Source organism: Sus scrofa, chromosome 13, assembly GCF_054392235.1.
Source record: "Sus scrofa isolate SSC_HxYL_T2T_F1_AM1 chromosome 13, Sscrofa_HxYL_maternal_Yorkshire_Landrace_v2.0, whole genome shotgun sequence".
In the NCBI taxonomy this organism is placed as follows: Eukaryota; Metazoa; Chordata; class Mammalia; order Artiodactyla; family Suidae; genus Sus; species Sus scrofa.
Window position 1 is genome coordinate 181,267,198 of NC_139395.1, and position 19,865 is coordinate 181,287,062.

The 19,865-nt window shown below is 38.7% G+C and overlaps 1 protein-coding gene across 8 annotated transcripts in view; it reads right to left on the bottom strand.

Moving 5' to 3' along the window:
• ARL13B (ADP ribosylation factor like GTPase 13B) overlaps positions 1–17,505 on the bottom strand; it is an 82,500-nt gene extending 64,995 nt beyond the window's left edge. For all 8 annotated transcript variants that reach the window (XR_014823590.1, XR_014823589.1, XM_084989147.1 and 5 more), the window contains exon 1: positions 17,156–17,505. Coding sequence is in view for 4 of the 8 variants with exons in the window: in XM_084989147.1 (XP_084845273.1) it covers positions 17,156–17,214 (59 nt within the window). In the remaining 4 variants the exon portion in view is untranslated. The remainder of the gene's footprint in view (positions 1–17,155) is intronic.
• Positions 17,506–19,865: the final 2,360 nt, after the last annotated feature.

A 19,865-nucleotide genomic window follows, 5' to 3' on the forward strand; every position in this document is an offset into this window, starting at 1 on the left:
TTTTGTGAGTGAAATTGATCTTTTCTTCATGTTAATTTCCTTTGCTACCCAGGAGCTTTAATCTTTCCTAAATGTTTCAACCATCCTGATATCCACCATGAGGAATAAAGGGAAGGACATCTGTGCTTGAGTCGATGGTAAGTCACAATCAGCAGCATCCCCATGCCATTCCAGTCAGCTCAGTGTTGGGGCAGTGCAAATACCAGAGATACACAGCAGGTTATGGATTTACAAAGCTGAGGTAGCATGTGGGGTCTAGATACCTTCATCCATGTGAAAATTGTACCTGCATTATCAACTCTGAAAAACATGAGTTTACTAATTCTTTTTTTTTTTTTAGGGCCGCACCCTCGGCATATGGAGGTTCCCGGGCTAGGGGTCTAATTGGAGCTGCAGCTGCTAGCCGATGCCACAGACACAGCCGAGCTGTGTCTGCGACCTACACCACAGCTCACAGCAATGCCAGATCCTTAACCCATTGAGAAAGGCCAGGGATCGAACCCACAACCTCATGGTTCCAGTTGGATTTGCTAACCACTGAGCCACAATGGGAACTCCGAGTTTACTAATTCTTAGGGAAGCTTTGAGATATATAACTTTACTATTTTGTTTGAAGAAATCATAATTACTAAATGTCAAAGATTTAAGTACAAAATAATTTCCCAAACAAAATAAATGACTATCCGAAAAAGATGGATAATACAGCATTTAAACAATATTTTGAATAATTCAAGTTACTAGATATATAATGAATTAGACAATAATATTAAAGCTAATTCAGTTGCTTTTTAATAATTTATTTCGAGATCTACAGTGCTTCAGAGTTCCCACAGTGGCTCATTGAGTTAAGAACCCAACACGGGTCTGTGAGGATGCACATTCAATTCCTAGCCTCGCTCAGTGGGTTAAGGATCTGGCATTGCCACAAGCTGCAGCACAGGTCACAGATGCGGCTTGAATCCAGTATTACTGTGGCTGTGGCATAGGCTGGCAGGTGCAACTCCAATTCCACCCCAGCCCGGGAACGTCCATGTGCAAGCATTAAAAAAATTTTTTTTTTAAAAGAAAAAGAGGGAGAAAGAGAGAAAAGGAAAAAAGATCTACAGTGCTTCAAATATCACCATGACTAAAACAATTACTTTTGGAAAACAAATCCCTATTTTCTGCTTGTTTGAATCATAGAGAACAAACATACACAATGGATTTTTGCTCATAAATCTTATAGCCTAGTAAGGTAAGAGGCATTAGAGATGCAAGCACATGTGGTGACCGTTGTAAAGGGAAAGCACAAGCAGCCAAAGAAAGAGAGAGCAGCCCACCAAGCCTACTCTAGAAGTCACGGAAGACCAGACTACAAATACACATCAACTGGCTCAGTTCCTAGGAACATCGTGGAACCTTTTCCCACCCCTATGAGTCAGAGTAAAAATTCTCAAATATACCTTTTTAGGGAAAATGGCCCTTCATTCTCTATTACACAGGTAGCATCCTATGTTTTCCCCCATTCTTGTCAAGATTTTGGTTAAAAAAAAATACTCACCTTTCAAGTAATTACTATTACATATTTTGAAACATTGCTCTTAAAGCTAGCTACCAAGGAAAAATACTAGAAGCTTTCTTTTTGAAAACAGATTAGGTTCAAACCAAAAAAATAAGTTCTTAAAACATGAAAATCACTTTGGAAAATTATAATCATGCTGAGACAGGCACAAAAGAAGTCTCTCTGAATTTCTATTTTTATTTTGACTACCTTTGCAAGGACATAGTTAATTTTTAAGATCATTATGCCAAATACTTGAAAACATGGCTTTAATTAAATATTTGAGGTAATTAAAGCCTTAATGAAAAAAACGTAACATTAGCAGTACAAATGAAAATCACAGCATGAATTACTGCAGTGCCTGATAAGAGCATTAAATGTATGCTTTCAGAATAGAATCATTTTAAAAGGCTAACATTCACCTCATGCTCAAAATTCTGTGAAACTTTTAAAACACCGAATATGTTCAAACTAACATGTTAAATGAACGTCTCATTACAGCTTTTTAAAATATAGTAAATTATCACTGATTGGGAACAGTTTGGCTGTGATGCTGTATAACAACAGAGAAATAAAAGACTGTCTATATCTTTTAGTCTTCTGATTATTGATTAAATACATTAGCCCTTCAATTGAAAAAATAATATACAGTGTTCTTAGGTTTATAGTGTCTAGAAAGTTGACACCAGCATTAAAAGCAATCATTTAATCATGTGGTCAGACGGTAATTCAATGAAAGTACATTAGGCATTTGAGTGCAATGGACACAAATATGCCTGAGATGTGGTTTCCATGCCAGAGTGCTGATCCTCTAATGAGAATGACTATCTCTCAAACAAATGTTAGTATTTTCTGACATTATTAGAGTTTAAAATGCTTATCCACATACAGAAGATGTTAGAGGAATCCAGAGCAAGAAGACTATTCAGCCTAGAGATATAGGAGAAGCTTCTTTAAAAGGTGATGTCTCAGCTAAGATCTTAAATGTAGCAGTTTGCTGAGCAAGAGGAAGGCAAAAGTAGGAAGAAAGATAAAGAGGTCCCAAGCTAAGAACACTGCCTTAGAAGACACCACACCAAGGAAGTAAGGACTGGTTAAACCTAGGAATTAAGAGCACACCTCAGGAAAGTAGCCTTAAACAAAAGAAGAATATGCTTGTTACATTCATACACAATCACAATTCAACACAATTATGTATTGAGTCGAAAGGGAACTTGACATACTTCTACTTAAGGAACGAGTATCATCAAATAGTTAATAATGTGACCTCAGAAACTGAAAGTGATCACTTTGCTCTCATTATAGTTACCCCTAAGTCTTGAATTATATACCAAACAAGGAAGGCTAATATGGAAAGGATAAGATGTACAGTATGTTTGTATCAGCAATAAGTAACATAATAAGGATTGTGGGTACTCTGATACGTGGCCATGAACTTGGTGTTAGAGTGAGCTGTGTTCAGTCTCAGCCAGAATTGCCATTTCCAAGCTATATGACCGGGGATACATTATTTAACTTCTCAAAAGAGTTTCCTAAAATGGGATAATAAAAAGGTCTATCCCATAGGGATTTGGTGAAATTACATAAGACATGCAGGGAAGGTGCAGTAAGTGCTTACCCCATAGCTGTTCTTACTACAGCATCAAATTTAAAACAGGGAGTCTGCAAGATGAAATCAAAGACATGGGCAGGGACCAGATTATGGAGGAAGATTAATGGGTTCAGTTTTGCTCATGCTGACAGCAGTGTTTGTCCCACATTGAAGTCTGAAGCTGGAGAAGAGATCTGGACTGGGATTATGAGACATACAGATGGTAGTTAAAACTATAAGAACAGATGAAAGAGCCCAAGAAGGGCACAGGAGGGAGACAAGAGCCAGGGGAGAGGGGACATGGAACCCCAAGAACTTTGAAGAAACCCTTAAAATTGCAGCCAGAAAGGAATGAGGACAAAGAAGCGGCAGTGATGGGAACAGCTGCCAAAAGGGTTAAGAGATGAACAGTATCAAATACTACAAGTTTTGTAAAATAGTAGTATCTTTGTGGTAATGCCACATATTAAATATCTCAGAAATAAACGCTCCCAGCTTTCCCCAAACCCTAAATATCAATGCTTTGAATTTATATATCATGTCTTGATAGTTCAAAGCCATTTACCCTATTATTCACCTTCATGCTGTCCCTGCAAGTAAAGCAGATACAAGTCACTCAAGGTTACAGGGCTAATAAGTAGTCAAAAAAAAAAAGGAGTTTCTTTGTGGCATAGTAGCCCAGGGACTTCCAAATGGTACAACATCAGCCAAAAAAAGAAGTTAGTCACAGAAGTTTCCATGGGGAGTTTAAATACAATGGTTGGTAAAAAATAGCAATTATTATTTTAAAGGGCAACTTAAACCATCTAGTTTATCCTAAAATTTATTTACATACTTTTTCTTTTTTGGTCACACCATGGCACATTGAAGTTCCTGGGCCAGGGACTGAACCCGCATCTATTGCAGTACTTCCTCAACTTAAAGTCACTTATTTTAATTTTACTTAGTATTTACTTAGCAAATGGGGGTATCAGAAAATATATTTGTATTGTTTTGTTCAGAAAAGATGCCTGATGTATGTATGCTTAGTACATGTGACCCTAGGGCTTCAGAGTTAAGATAAATTCTAGAAGAGAAGATGTATGAAACACTGAATGAATAAATTGAGGCTTATTTGCTGTGGTAATATGTATGGTCAAGAAGAAATGGGGGAACCCTCAGCCTTATGGGCCTGCTGGAGAGTGGCAGAAGAGGAGGCTTCAGAATTTGGAAGTAATTAAAATTACCTATTTTCTTAAATCAAATTTGTTGAAGTTTTCTGAGAAAATTTACATGAGCATGGATTCAAGGTAATAATTAACAGGGAGAGGAGTTCTCGTTGTGGCACAGTGGTTAATGAATCCGAGGTTTCGGGTTCGATCCCTGGCCTTGCTCAGTGGGTTAAGGATCTGGCGTTGCTGTGTGCTGTGATATGGGTTGCAGACGTGGCTCGGATCCCACGTTGCTATGGCTGCGGCATAGGCCGGCGGCTACAGCTCCAATTAGACCCGTACCCTGAGAACCTCCATATGCCGTGGGAGCGGCTCAGGAAAAGGCAAAAAGACAAAAAAAAAAAATTAAATAAAATGATAATAATAATAATTAACAGGGAGAAATGCTTTTAAAACTAAAATAATTCTGAGTTAAAAAAAGAAAAAAATTAGGGACTAAGAGAGTCAAAGCCTGTTTTATGTATTTTATTTCATGGTCTCTTTTTATATAACAAATTAATGTATCAGAAACATAAGCCACATAATTTTGGTGTTTTGAACTTAGAAGCAGAAAATGATTTGAATTCTGAATCTTTTCTAAATGCCACTATTACAATCTTTTGAACATCTTCAAATCTAAACTTCCTCATCTGTCAACTAAGACAATATTTCAAATGAAATAAACACTGAAAAGCTATTTCTACTTCAAAAATATTATGCAAGTTAAAATAAAACACTTCACTAAAAAACACCATAAAGCAAAATTTAATACATCGAAATTGATATTACCTAAAATATTTAAAACTACATGGAGCAATTTTAAAAGTAACAAATACACATGAAAAGGGACTTGGAAACACTGTTTTATGATACATGTGAGAGAATAAAAATATCTACCACGAAAAAAAATTCATATAATGAAAAAATTTACCAAAAATATTTATGGTGTGATTTTATTGTACAAATGCACTATTTTTGGTCATTTTTAATTCAGATTGTACAATCCAGGATAACATTACATCAAAATCTCTATCTAAATTTATGAAGCACTGATAAGAGGACCAAACTTGGGGTCATAGGCCAACTTTGAAGACTTGATCAAGTAAAATTCTTAGTGTCTGTTTGTTCACTTCTAAAATATAAATGGGTAGAATCAGAATGTCTCTAGAACCCTTTCTATCCTAAAATTCTGAAATCCTTACTATGAACAAACAAGCTGTAGGAGGATAAAAAGAAATGTAAGATATTTATGAACAAACAAGAAGCTGTAGGGGGATAAAAAGAAATATATTACAGTTCTGCACATGGTACATCAGATAATCCTTGCTAATCTGTATGTACAGTTTAATTAAGAAATTAAGAACCAGCAATTTCTATAAATGGTACAGGATTTATAATTATATTTACTTAGACTAGGAAAGATAGCTGTTAGGGTGCTGTTTCTCCATGGAAAAAATTCCTAGCTGAGATAAAATATATCACAGCATGTTTTACTAGATACCACACTTATGTACAGAAAGCATGAATCCACATTGCTTACTATGACATCTGAATCTCTTCTTTTACAGCTGGCCACATTGAATAACAATTTACTAACAAATGTGAAGTAAAGCATTCATAGGCTGAATTATGACAAGGAAAAACAAAGATGGGCAAGAAACTAGTTCTAGCTAGTGGTCACCTCAGGGAAGGGATAGTGGGAGATGAAGCAGGTGCAAGGAGCTTCAAGGAGCTTTATTTCTTCAGGAAAAAAAAAACAAATGTGATGGCTAAAACTAGGTGGTGGGCACAAAAGTACTTATTATATTTTTCTTTTTGTTCGAGTAATGGTAAAAATATGTTTTATTATTTTAAATAATATTACATAATTCTTGCCACCAAATTCTTCTTTTAAAATTGATGTTAATTTTCTACCTCTCTGGGTGGACTACTCCTAAAATGCTCATGGAAAGCATAGGAAGCACAAATTTCTTCAGGACCCAGGTAAAATTATACCCTTTCCAAAATTCTGCTTTCAATTTTTGCTGGAAATCTTGGAAATCGTCTTTAAACTCTTACATATTCTATCATATGTTATATGCACTATTTCATCCAACTAGATGCTACTTGGTATAAATAATCAGAGTTCAGGAGTTCCCGTCGTGGCACAGTGGTTAATGAATCCGACTAGGAACCATGAGGTTGCGGGTTCGATCTCTGGCCTTGCTCAGTGGGTTAAGGATCTGGCGTTGCCGTGAGCTGTGGTGTAGGTTGCAGACGTGGCTCGGATCCCCCGTTGCTGTGGCTCTGGTGTAGGCCGGTGGCTACAGCTCCGATTGGACCCCTAGCCTGGGAACCTCCACATGCCGCGGGAGTGGCCCAAGAAATGGCAAAAAGACAAAAAAATAAAATAAAAAAAAATAATAATCAGAGTTCAGAGTATGTAGATTATATGTAAGAATGAGGATCTGCTGACAGGGTCAGGTATTTACTGAGAACTATGGCTTGACAGATCTTGCGTTCCATGCCCCAGATGAGGGCTGTTCCCTATACATAAAATAAATTTCAGCAGAGATTCAAATGTTAAAAATTAAAGGAGAAAAGTACTAGGAAAAAAGTATACGTGAATATAACCTTGGAATGGTGATGAACTTCCTAAATATTATACTGAAAGAATATATATTTGAACATAAAAAATATTAATGATTATGCTTCAAAAACTACCAAAAAATTTTTAAAAATAACAAATGAAAGAAAAATATCTGCAACATATACTATAGAGAAAGGGTTCATAGTGTAGACATTTAAAATTTCTTTTAGGAGTTCCCATCATGGCTCAGTGGTTAACGAATCTGGCTCAGTGGTTAACGAATCCGACTAGGAACCATGAGGTTGTGGGTTCGATCCCTGGCCTTCCTCAGTGGGTTAAGGATCTGGCGTTGCTGTGAGCTGTGGTGTAGGTTGCAGACGTGGCTCGGATCCTCCGTTGCTGTGGCTCTGGCATAGGCTTGGCAGCTACATCTTCGATTCGACTCCTAGCCTGGGAACCTCCATATTCTGCGGGTGTGGCCCTAGAAAAGGCAAAAAGACAAAAAAATAAATAAAATAATAAACAAACAAATAAAATTTATTTTAGAAAAATCAGTAAGAAAATGGAACTGTCCCCACAGAAAAACAGCAAAGGAAATCACCAGAAAATTCTCAAAAGAAGAAATACAAATGTCCAAGGAGAAAACTTACACCACAGCTCACTGCAACGCCAGATCCTTAACCCACTGAGGAAGGCCAGGGATCGAACCCACAACCTCATGGTTCCTAGTCGGATTCGTTAACCACTGAGCCATGATGGGAACTCCCCAAGGAAAAAACTTTTAATCTTACCAGTTGTTAAGAAAATAGAAACTAAAAAGCAGACAGCACTTCACCCTATAAACAACAAAAAGTGATGACTCCCATTTTTTGAAGAAAACAGCACAGTCATACACTGCTGGTAGGAGCTAAAATTGGCTTAAAAAATTAAGAAGACTTTCTGAAGAGCAATTGGAAAATATATATCATACACCTTAAACTTTCTAATGTCACTTGATCTAGAATTCCATTTCCAAAGACATTTATATAAGTATGCTCACAAAGACATTGTTGATAACAGTAAAAAAAATTTAAACAGGAGTTCGTGGTGTGGCTCAGCAGTAGTGAACCCAACTAGCATCTATGAGGTTAGGGGTTTGATCCCTGGCCCCACTGATCCCTGGCCCCACTCAGTGGGTTAAGGATCTGGCGTCGCTGTGAGCTGTGGTATAGGCTGGCAGCTGCAGCTCTGATTCAATTCCTAGCCTGGGGGCTTCCATATGCCACAGGTAAGGCCCTAAAAATAAGAAATAGATTTTTTTTTAATTTAAACATTCTAAATATTTAATGAGAATTATTAAACACTTCAATGAATCTATACAACATACTACTCTGCTGCTATTAAAAAGATATTGAACAAAAATATGCAATCCTGCAAAAAGATGTTAATTATGCATTAAAGCAAAAAAAAAGCTGTGAAATAACACTCTATTATCTCATCATTGTTTAAAAAAATTATTTTACATACATAAGAGATTCTACACCAAAATACAAAAAAATGGTAATCTCTGTGGGGGTGAGATTGTGGCTTAACTTAAATTTGTCCCTTTCTGGAGTTCCTGCCATGGCTCAGCAGAAACGAATCTGACTAGTCTCTATGAGCATGCAAGTTCCATCCCTGGCCTCGCTCAGTCAGTTAAGAATCCGGTGCTTCTGCGAGCTGTGGTATAGATTGCAGATGCAGCTCGGATCTGACGAGCTGTGGATAGGCTGGTGGCTATGGCTCCAATTCAATCCCTATCTGGGAACCTCCATATACCTTGGATGCAGCCCTAAAAAGACGAAAAAAAAAAAAAAAGTGTCCCTTTCTGCTTAATTGTGCCTTCAATATTCTACAGTAAACACGTATTACTTTTTTTTTTTGTTTTTTGTTTTTTTTTGCTATTTCCTGGGCCGCTCCCGCGGCATATGGAGGTTCCCAGGCTAGGGGTCTAATCGGAGCTGTAGCCGCCAGCCTACGCCAGAGCCACAGCAACGCAGGATCCGAGCTGTATCTGCAACCTACACCACAGCTCAGGGCAATGCCGGATCGTTAACCCACTGAGCAAGGGTAGGGACCGAACCGCAACCTCATGGGTCCTAGTCGGATTCGTTAACCACTGTGCCACGACGGGAACTCCAACATGTATTACTTTTAAAACAATAAACATACATTACTATTAAATGTTTTTTAAATAACAGTGGCTTCTGTCTACAAGACATCCTGGAGAACTAGGAAAACTGAATAAATATTTCATTATAAGACATGAATAGGGAGTTCCTGCTGTGGTTCAGCAGGTTACGAACCCGACTAACATCCATGAGGATATGGGTTCAATCCCTGGCCTCGCTAGTGGGTTAAGGATTTGGGGTTGCCATGAGCTATGCTGTAGGTGGTAGATAGAGCTGGGATCTATCACTGTTGTGGCTATGCCATAGGCCGGCGGCTGCAACTCTGATTTGACCACTAGCCTGGGATCTTCCATATGCCGCAGGTACAGCCCTAAAAAAATGCAAAAAAAAAAAAGACATGGATAAGCAGAGACCAATACAGGGTGCCTTTAGCAAAATACAAGGCATCCTGCATGGTAGAAATGAGTCTGACTAGGATCCATGAGAACCAGATTCGATTCCTGGTCTCACTCAGTGGGTTAAGGATCCAGCGTTGCCGTGAGCTGTGGTGTATGTCAGCAGCTACTGCTCCAATTGGACCTCTAGCCTGGGAACCTCCATATGTAGTGGGTGTGGCCCTAAAAAAGCAAAAAGAAAAAAAGAAAACACACATCAAGGTAAAAAATCCAACTGGAATTCTAAGACAACTTCCCAAAGGAAAGAATCTCCCATCTGAGATTTAGGCATTACTAGGAATAGTCATAAAAGAGTAGGGCATTCAGGAGGAATGGAGATACTAAAGAATTTAAGTACCCCAAATCTGGAATTACTCAAAGAGAAAGAATGGCTTATAATGAGTCCATATAGCCAGGCTCAGGTCAAATTGCAAGTATCCTGTACGTAAGACGTTTGGATATTATCCTAAAGGCCATTAGTAAAGGCTCAAGGTTTAAAATCAGCTACATTCTAAGAAGACGGCTGACAGTGTGGAGAATTAATGAGAGGAGAATAGTGGAAAGTCTGTCAAAGAGATCTGGGAGAGAAATAATTGAAACCTTATCTAAAACAGAGCAGTGGCTATACAAAGGCTGAAGGAATGCAAGACACCTAAGTGTTATTAAGCAGTTAGAAACCAAAGGACCTAGTGATTTGAGATAATAAGGCACAAAGAGGTGTCCAGGATCACTCTCAGCTTCTTATTTGGGTAACTGGAAGGCAAAAGTAATTTGGCATGGAAATGAGAAAACATGTAAGTTCACTTTTGGATGTGTGGGGATTGAGGATTCTGTAGTAACTGTATATATAAATCTTTAAGCAGTGGTGGAAACATGGTCCTGAACGTTATGTTGAGATGATAGCTGAAGTCCCTTTATATGATGAGACTGACCCCAAAGGGAGAATATATAGAAGAAAAGAGTGTTGAAGACAGAACCTGGAGCAAACTTTGAAGTGAGATGAAAAAAGGGTAACTGGCAAAGAGATAGAAAATGAAGTAGGTAGAAAGGTGAAAAAGAAAAAAAAATTAGGAGTTCCCGTTGTGGCACAGTGGAAATGAATCCAACTAGGAACCATGAGGTTGCGGGTTCGATCCCTGGCCTTGCTCAGTGGGTTAAGGATCTGGCTGTGATGCAGGTCACAGACATGGCTTGGATCTGGCATTGCAGCTGCAGCTCCAATTAGACCCCTAGCCTGGGAACCTCCATATGCTATGGGTGTGGCCCTAAAAAGAAAAAAAAATTAAATTCAGGAAAAATAAATCTTAGAATTCCAAGAAGACAGTGATCTTAAGTGTTAGATGATGCCAAAAGACTGAAAAGAATCTACTGGGTTCACCTGTTCAGTAAGTGGTGCTGGGAAAACTGGACAGCCACATGCAAAAGAATGAAATTAGAACACTCCCTAACACCACACACAAAAATAAACTCCAAATGGATTAAAGACCTAGATATAAGACCAGATACTACAAAACTCTTAGAGGAACACATAGGCCAAACACTTTGACATAAACAACAGCAACATCTTCTCAGATCCACCTCCTAGAGTAATGACAACAAAAACAAAAACAAACAAATGGGATTTAAAAATTTCTGCACAGCAAAGCAAACCCTAAACAAAACGAAAAGACAACCCACAGAATGGGAGAAAATATTTGCAAAAGAAGTAACTAACAAGGGATTCATCTCCAGAATTTATAAACACCTGTTGGAGATCGATACCAAAAAAACAAACAACCCCATCAAAAAATGGGCAGAAGGTCTAAACAGACAATTCTCCAAAGGAGACATAGAGATGGCCAAAAAACACATGAAAAGATGTTCAACATTACTCATTATTAGAGAAATGCAAAACCACAATGAGGTCCCACCTTACATGGGCCAGAATGGCCATCATCAAAAAGTCTACAAACAATAAGTGCTGAAGTGGGTGTGGAGAAAAGGGAACCCTCTTACACTGTTGGTAGGAATGTAAATGGGTGCAACCACGTGGAAAACAGTATGGAGATTCCTCAGAAAACTAAACATAGAACTACCATTTGATCCAGAAATCCCACTCCTGGGCATCTATCCAGAGAAAACCATGACTCAAAAAGACATATGTACTTCAATGTTCACTGCAGCACTATACACAATAGCCAAGACATGGAAACAATCTAAATGTCCATCGACAGAGGAGTGGATTCAGAAGATGTGGTACATATATACACAATGGAATATTACTCAGCCATTAAAAGGAAAGAAATAATGGTATTTGCAGCACAGGGATGGACCCAGAAATTATCATGCTAAGTGAAGTCAGCAGACAATGAGACACCAACATCAAATGCTATCACCTACAGGTGGAATATAAAAAAGGACACAATGAACTTATTTGCATAACAGATACTGACTCAGAGACTTTGAAAAACTTACGGTTTCCAAATAAGCCAGGTTGGTGGGTGGGGGATGCAGTGAGGGTTTGGGATGGAAATGCTGTAAAATTTATTTGTGATGATCATTGTATAACTATAAATGTAATAAATTCATTGAGTAATTAAAATAAATAAATAAATAAAATTTAAAAATCCATTGGATTTAATAACCTGGCAGCCTCAAGTGTGGCAAGAATGACTGAAGGATCTGGGTAGAAGTTTTCTAATGCAGTAATTTAAGGAACACATGAGAGGGGAGTAAGCTGAGAAAATACCAGTCATATAGTGTCAAATGTAAGTCTGGGGTAAAGAGAAGGATAAATGGTAGTGGGTGCAGGGATAGAGGGTGGTTTAGGATTGTAGACAGAAAAACAACCTCTCAAAGATGTCCATAAACTAATTCCCAAAATCTGTGAATATGTTTATTACAAGTTTCAAGTCCCCTTCAAGAAGATTAAACCCAAAAGCCTCTGGCCAGGTCTCATTATAATCCTCTTTCCCTCACCTTGACCAGCCTAGACTGCTAGAGAAGGAATGTGGCCCATTCATCACCAGGCCACCATATAACCTGTCCCCATGCAAATAAGGTATCCTCCCCAAGACCAATCAGAAGATCAAATTGGGCCTCCCTCAGGTAGCACTGTGGGATATAAAGACTTCTGCAGAGTGAGTTGGGCCCTTTTTTTAACCTGCCTGCATGTGAGTTCTCCCTCCCTCTCTTAAAATGTACTTTTGCTTTAATAAATTTGTAAAATGTCTGCCATTGCTCTTCCAATGCTTTGTTATGGTGAGATAGTGACCAAGTAAACTGTGACAGTATCATGTTAACTTATATGGCAAAAGGATCTTGTAGCTGTGATTATGTTAAAGTTCTTGGATGAGGAGTTTAGCTTGAAGTATCCAGGCAGGTCCAATACAATCACAAGAGTTCTTTGTAGGAGGCAAGAGATCAGAGAAGAGAGAAATGTTGTGCTATTATTGGCTTTGACGATGGAGGAAGAGGGTCACAGTCAAGGAATGCAGGCAGCCTCTTTCTTTGCTGGAAAAGGCAAAGAAAAACAGAGTCTCTCCTAGAGCCTCCAAAAGGTTATCAAGCAACACTGCTGGCCCATTTTAGACTTCTGATCTCAGAACCGTAGAATAAAATATTTGTTTTAAGTCAACAGCAATTTGTTACAGCAGCAGTAGGAAATATTTCCTTTTTGTTTTAGGTAAGAGAGGCTTGAACATGTTTACATAATAATGAAAGAACAGAGCACAGCTCTGAAAACAAAAGAGAAAGAGATCTTGTATTTTGTTTTTTGGTTTTTTTTTTTTTTTTTTTGCTTTTTAGGGCTACACCCACGGCATATGGAAGTTCCCAGGCTAGGGGTCAAATCAGAGCTGCATCTGCTAGCCTATATCACAGCCATACCAACATGGGATCCAAGTCACCCCTGCAGCCTACAACACAGCTTATAGCAATGCCGGATCCTTAACCCACTGAGCGTGGCCAGGAATTGAACCAGCATCCTCATGGTTACTAGTCAGATTCGTTTTTGCTGCACCGCAAGGGGAATTCCATACCTTGTATTTTTGATGATAAAATTAAACAATAAATTTTTGGGATAAAAGCTTAGGTTTATTTCTGTATCCCAGATGTCCTCTCTGTGATCTCTGGCTGAATTCTGAATGACTGAAGTTCACCAGGAATTGGGAAGAAATGGAATAAAGAGCACAGTTGTGAGAATTAGCCTTGGGAAGGAAAAGGAACCCTTCTTCCACTAACATAAAGACCGGAAGGGGAGGATATTTATACTCATAAGAGAGATAAAATGAATTGAGGAGGGTGAGGAGGGCAATCTACTAATCAGCACTTATCTCCTAAGATCAGAGGTATTATTTACGAATAACTAAAATGTGCAAAGTATCAAGTACTTGCATAAATTTTCTTTCTCAAAATGTTGCAAGTTAGGAATTATCCAAAGTTGACTGGGGGAAAAGTGCCAAAACTTCTGTGATTGATTCAAATCTGTTTGACTCAAAACGCTACATTGATAAATCTTGTAGACACCACCATAACCAAGTGATCAATGTTAGCAGCACCAGTGATAAGACATATCAAAATCATGCACCCCTTGATAACGATGTACTGAGAAGGACAGAAGACCTCTGTGGTATTCCTTTACTCAAATACACAACAATACCTTTAGTAAATCACAAGAAAACATCAAACAATGTGAGGGGTGTTCTACAAAACTGACAAGCACTCTTCAAAGTCTCAAGGTTATGAAAGACAAGGAAAGACTGAGTGGGGGGAGGATGGACATTGGACTAGGTGTGAAAACCAGTGAACTCAGAATAAAATGTATACTTTAGTTAACAGTATTGTACCAAAGTTAATCTCCTAGTTTTGATCATTGTATTATGATCTCAAAATGAAGTTTTTTTTTTTTTTTAAAAGCCCATAGAAGCAAGCCACTTACTTATCTGTGGGTCTAGCTTTTAGTCTTCTCAAGGTTCTGAGCCTATCTTTAGGTTCTTTCTGGGAGTTAACAAGCAAATATGATATTCCTAAATTTCCTGGCATGCCGGTCTGACTTTTAATTTAGACTGGAAACTTAACAATCCTCCCTTGTCATTATCACACATTCTGTGTACTGACATCTAATCCCTGATCCTAATCTCCAGAATAACATGCCCACTGGGGAGTTCCCACTGTGGTGCATCTCTGAAGCACCAGGACACAGGTTCGATTCTTGGCCCAGAACCATGGGTTAAAGAATCTCGCATTGCCAAAGCTGCAGCATAGGTCACAACTGAGGCTCAGATCTGATCCCTGGCCCAGGAACTCCACATGCCATGGGGCTGCCAAAAAAGAAAAAAAATTAAAATTAAACCAATAAAATTACTCTCATTAAAAAAAAAAAAAATCTCTCATTGGGAGATCATCTAAGTGAGGACAGGTAGGTAAATCCAAAGGGTGTAATGTACAGTAACGTCAGCAAAGTAACCTCAGAACACAGTGTATTAGTAATGATAATGTGCTCTCTTACATGCACTCAAAATTCTCACATTTGCAAACATATCTTCATAGAATATAAACCTGAGAAGAATCTCACTAAGGAGAAGTATAGCCTAAAACTTAAAAAATATAGAACAATATATTACAAATGCACAAAATTGGATATATTTTTAAAATCAGCTTGCTCGCCTCTCATTTATTCCAGTAAATAGTCTACTTGCTAATATTATTTACTTTAGAAGATTGCTGCTAAGGAGTAATCAAACTATGTACAATACTTTGCAAATATTATTCAGCCACTATTATGATAAACCAGGCATTGAACAAGGGTACTTAAAAGATAGATGTAATCCAATTTGTTTTTAAGTTCTTTGACAGTTAACTATCTCACATTGAGAGATTTTATCCATCTCATTTATATTAGGCTATGATCTAGGTCAGTGAGGTTCAATAAAAATACACTGCAAGTCATAAACATAAAGTTTAAACTTTCCAGCTTAAATTTTCTAGTAACTTCATTTAAAAAATGAAAATAAAAGGTGAAAATAAGTTAAATATATTTTATTTAATCTAGTATATGCAAAAGTTACTTCAACATGTAATCAAACTGAAAAAAAAGACTGATATTTACCTTTTTTCTTTTTGCATAATATATCTTCAAAATCCACATTGTATTATACACTTACAGCATCTCAGTTCTGACTAGCCACATTTCAAATGCTCAACAGCCACATGTAGCTAGTCACTACCCTATTGGACACCACAGATCTTGATGCTACTACTTATTAAAGAAGAAAATAAACTCTGAGTTACGGGGTTAAATTTCAATTGTTCTTTATCAAGCAAATCCAATTATCTGTTCCACTTGGAAATCAACACATCCCATGATCTCTGAACTCTTGTCTTTAATCATGCCAAAGATTATTACGCTATAGCTACTGAGAGAAGCGAACACAAAGAATGAATTGAAAACTCCTCTGAAGTACAAGCTTTTTGAATATTTTTAGTTAAAAGGACACATTCCACTGTGCCTTCTTACAAAAATAGAATCTATTTTTTAAAAACCTGAGGTAGAGAAAAACATAAGGGGGCATCTACTATGAATGACCCTCCAGCCTCAGCAGACTCTGCAATCAGACCAGAACACGTATTTAACAGATTCACATCAAGAGTTAATAATGAGAGGAGAATTCAAAAGTTTCATTTAAAGCCAATTTCTAAACGTAGATATATATTTTTCCTTACAAGTGTAGCTTTTCAGATTCATTCTTTAAATGATAGTTCATCTCCTATGGAAATACTTATTTGAAATGTTAATGACTTTAAAAAGAAAACACCAATTTTTGCTATAATTTATCCTTGGCCTAACTCTAAAGTAGATTAAAAACTATTATAAACATTATTTATAAAGACTAACAAACTTAAGGTTTCTTTATAAGTTGAGTCGCTTAATTTTAAAAGCGTAATTTTCACTGACTCCTTCCAAGCACAGAGCCTGGCACATATTTTCTCAGCAAATGAATGAATATCAAGTAGCACGCTCTAAACGTTAATGCATCTAGCATTTCAAAAAAAAAAAAAAACGTTAAGAAGTGGATTCTTCCAGTGAAAGGGCTTAACTAAATCCCAAATAGAGGCGGAAGCTACACTAAGAACACTTTTTATTAACGGTTATTCTCATTTAATAGAACACTCTAAAGCATAAATATTATCACCCTGATTTAATATGAGGAAGGTGGAGCCAAAAGTGGTTAAGTCACATAATTATTAAATAGTGGAGCCAGATTTCAAGCCTAAGTCCTCAAACAAAACCGTGTGTGTGTCGGTAAGAAGGGTGTGGATGTTATGAAAACTATATCCCATGCTTCCAAATTAAAAAAAAAAAAAATCCCATTACAAAAGTTTCAGAAGAAAAATACACAACGGATAGTTTCCAATTCCACACACACATACAAAATCCACAACTTTTTCATTAATTAGGGCCCATTTTAAATTATAACAACAATAAGAATTAAGGATAAGAACTTAACTGCAACTAAACAAAAAGGCTACGTCTTCCTATCTCTCCCTCCGGGGATAAATCCAACTGGGAGTGAAAGCATTCCCTGCGGCCTGGGAAAGGCTCTTCCAGTATGAGAGAGGAGAGGCGGTACACTGCCCAGCTCAAGGGGCGCAGCTGTCCACTTCCCCTAGGACCGCACTGGGCCAACCTGCTCCAGCCTACCTGACGGGCTCCCGCCACCGCTTGAACCAGCCGCAGCAGTTGGCCATTAGACTGAACATCCCAGGCCGTTCCTCCCAACGCCTCCCATCCGAGCCCGGAGCGAGAATGGACCCCTCCTAGTCTCAGGCCGAGTCTTGGGGGCCGCTGCCACTCCGAGGCTCCCCTAAGACGGATGGGTCCAGAGGAGAGGCCGGGAGGTAGGTGAGGACGGTCAGTCCGAGCACCACACCCAATAACCACGGCCGACCAGCGAGCTGACCGCGACTGCGCTCCTCGTTTAGGAACAGACGGGCCAAAGACGCAGTTACACAGAACCCAGCAAGGATGGACGCACGAGCCAGCGAAAATCCCCGCATCGACGTGCTGACGTTCCTCCCAGGCACGGAAGGCCCGCCCCAAGCACCGCCCCTGCATTGCTCCAATCACCGTTCGACTGCCCGCGCGGTAGGGGGCTCTGAGTGGCTGAACTTGCCTGGCTCCCCGCCCCCTCCCAAGGTGGGAGGGAGAAGGGGGAGTGGTCTAGAAGAAGGAGCTGGGGGTGGTTGTGGTTCTTGTAGCTAGGCAACGGAAGCGTCCAGAGAGGGCTTGAGGGATTTCCAACATGACCCTTATACCCATTCAAGATCTGTATACCCATTCAAACAGTTGCCTGCCGAGTGTGCTCCCCCTCGTAAGTCTCCGACGCCAGCTGAGATCCAGAGATCTCAGGTCTTGTGCGTGTTTTGATGGGGATCCCAAAGACGGGTATCCTATGGGATTCTGGCCGACTCTGGCTGCAAAACTACAGAAACAATACTCTGGGGCAATTAAGATAAGAACGAGAGAAAAACATTTGCTAACTATCCAATAGTTTAGATGAGAGTGACATTTCTTTGTTAACATGAAATGGAATTGTGTGATATTTATTATGTGTGGGTTTATGATTACAAAATAAATCATATATTCATTGTAGGAAATGTGAAAAGCACTGAAAAAGGAAAAAGATGAAGAAAATAAGACCTCACACTCACCACCCAAAAATAACCAGTGTTAACATTTTGAGGTATGTTCTTTCCGGGATTGTTAGATATATAGATCGCTAGCTATTTGGTTTCTGCATCAAGATCTACTGGCTGCTTTGTAACATGTTTTATTTTATTTAAAGACATATGTCATATCTGCTTTTCCTTTATATATCTTTGGAAATAAGTAAATAACAGGTATATTTCTACAGAAAAATAATGAATGCATTATATATAGGGACCTGTGTGTCCATTCAGTCTCTACTTAAATATATATTTACAAATCCTGGTAAAAGGAGAGAAGGCCCTGGGATGTCCATTGTATTCAAGAGAAGATAATGATTTGGGACTAAGATAGACCTAGTTTTAAAGTTATTTTTTGGGAGTTCCTGTTGTGGCTCAGTGGAAACTAACCTGACTAGTATCCATGAGGATGCAGGTTCAGTCCCTGGCCTCTCTCAGTGGGTTGGGGATCCTGCCTTGCAGTGAGCTGTGGTGTAGATCGCAGACACGGCTCAGATCCCACGTAGCTGTGGCTGTGGTGTAGGCCAGCAGCTTCGGCTCAGATTCAACCCTTAGCCTGGGAACTTCCATATGCTGCAAGAGCGGCCCTAAAAAGGAAAAAAAAAAAAAAAAATGTCTTTTGCTCATTCATGTAACCCCAATTCAAATTCATAAACATCTCTTACAGCTTATCAGCTCTGAACCCAAGTACTGTATCTGTAAAATGGGCATGAAAATACCTACTTTGCAGGGCTTCTAATATGAAATGAGAGAAATAAAGCTCAAGTGCAATTTCTAGCAAATAACAGCAGATTTTGAAGTTGGTGTAAGTTGCTGCTGCTGTGGCATAGGTCACAATTGTGGCTCTGACTCGATCCCTGGCCCAAGAACTTCTATATGCTTCGGATGCAGGTGAAGAAAAAAAAAAATCTCCTGAATATCTAACTATCTGAAGGCCTGTTTTGCCAGAGCACAGAGTGCCTCATTCCTGATCTCTATTCTTAACCCCTTTCAAGATGTGTTCAAGGTCAGTGGCTGCAGTGGCTAGTACCTTAACCCTTACAGAGTCAGATAGCAAGTGTCAACTTATGGCTGACTTGGTGGAGAGTGATGGTGATGCAGATAATAAACATAATAAGTAAATGAGACAGTATATTAGCAGAAGATGATATGGAGAAATGGAAAACTTGTTGAGGGAATGGGATTAGAATTAGGACTAGGAAAAAAGATTAGATTAGTGGTTAAATTTTGGATAAGTTTTGTTTTGTTTTGTTTTAGCTTTTTAGTGCAACACCCTCAGCGTATGGAGGTTCCCAGGCTAGGGGTCTAATTGGAATTGGAGCTACAGATGTTGGCTTACATCATAGCCACCGCAACATTGGATGCGAGCATCTTCTGTGACCACAGCTCACGGAAACGCTGGATCCTTAACCCACTGAGCAAGGCCAGGGATCAAACCCGTAATCTCATGGTTCCCAGTCGGATTCATTTCTGCTCCGCCATGACAGGACCTCTGGATAAGATTTAATTTCATGTTTAGAAGCATAATGAAAAGAAATTTTGGCAAAGTAAAACTGACCAAATTTTGGCAAAGTAAAACTGACCAAATGTTAATCAATATTGAGCTGAAAGCAGAGTCATCTTCACAGAGCAAACTTGTGTGATAATTAAAAAACTGAAAATTTTATCCAAATATAATTATTAAA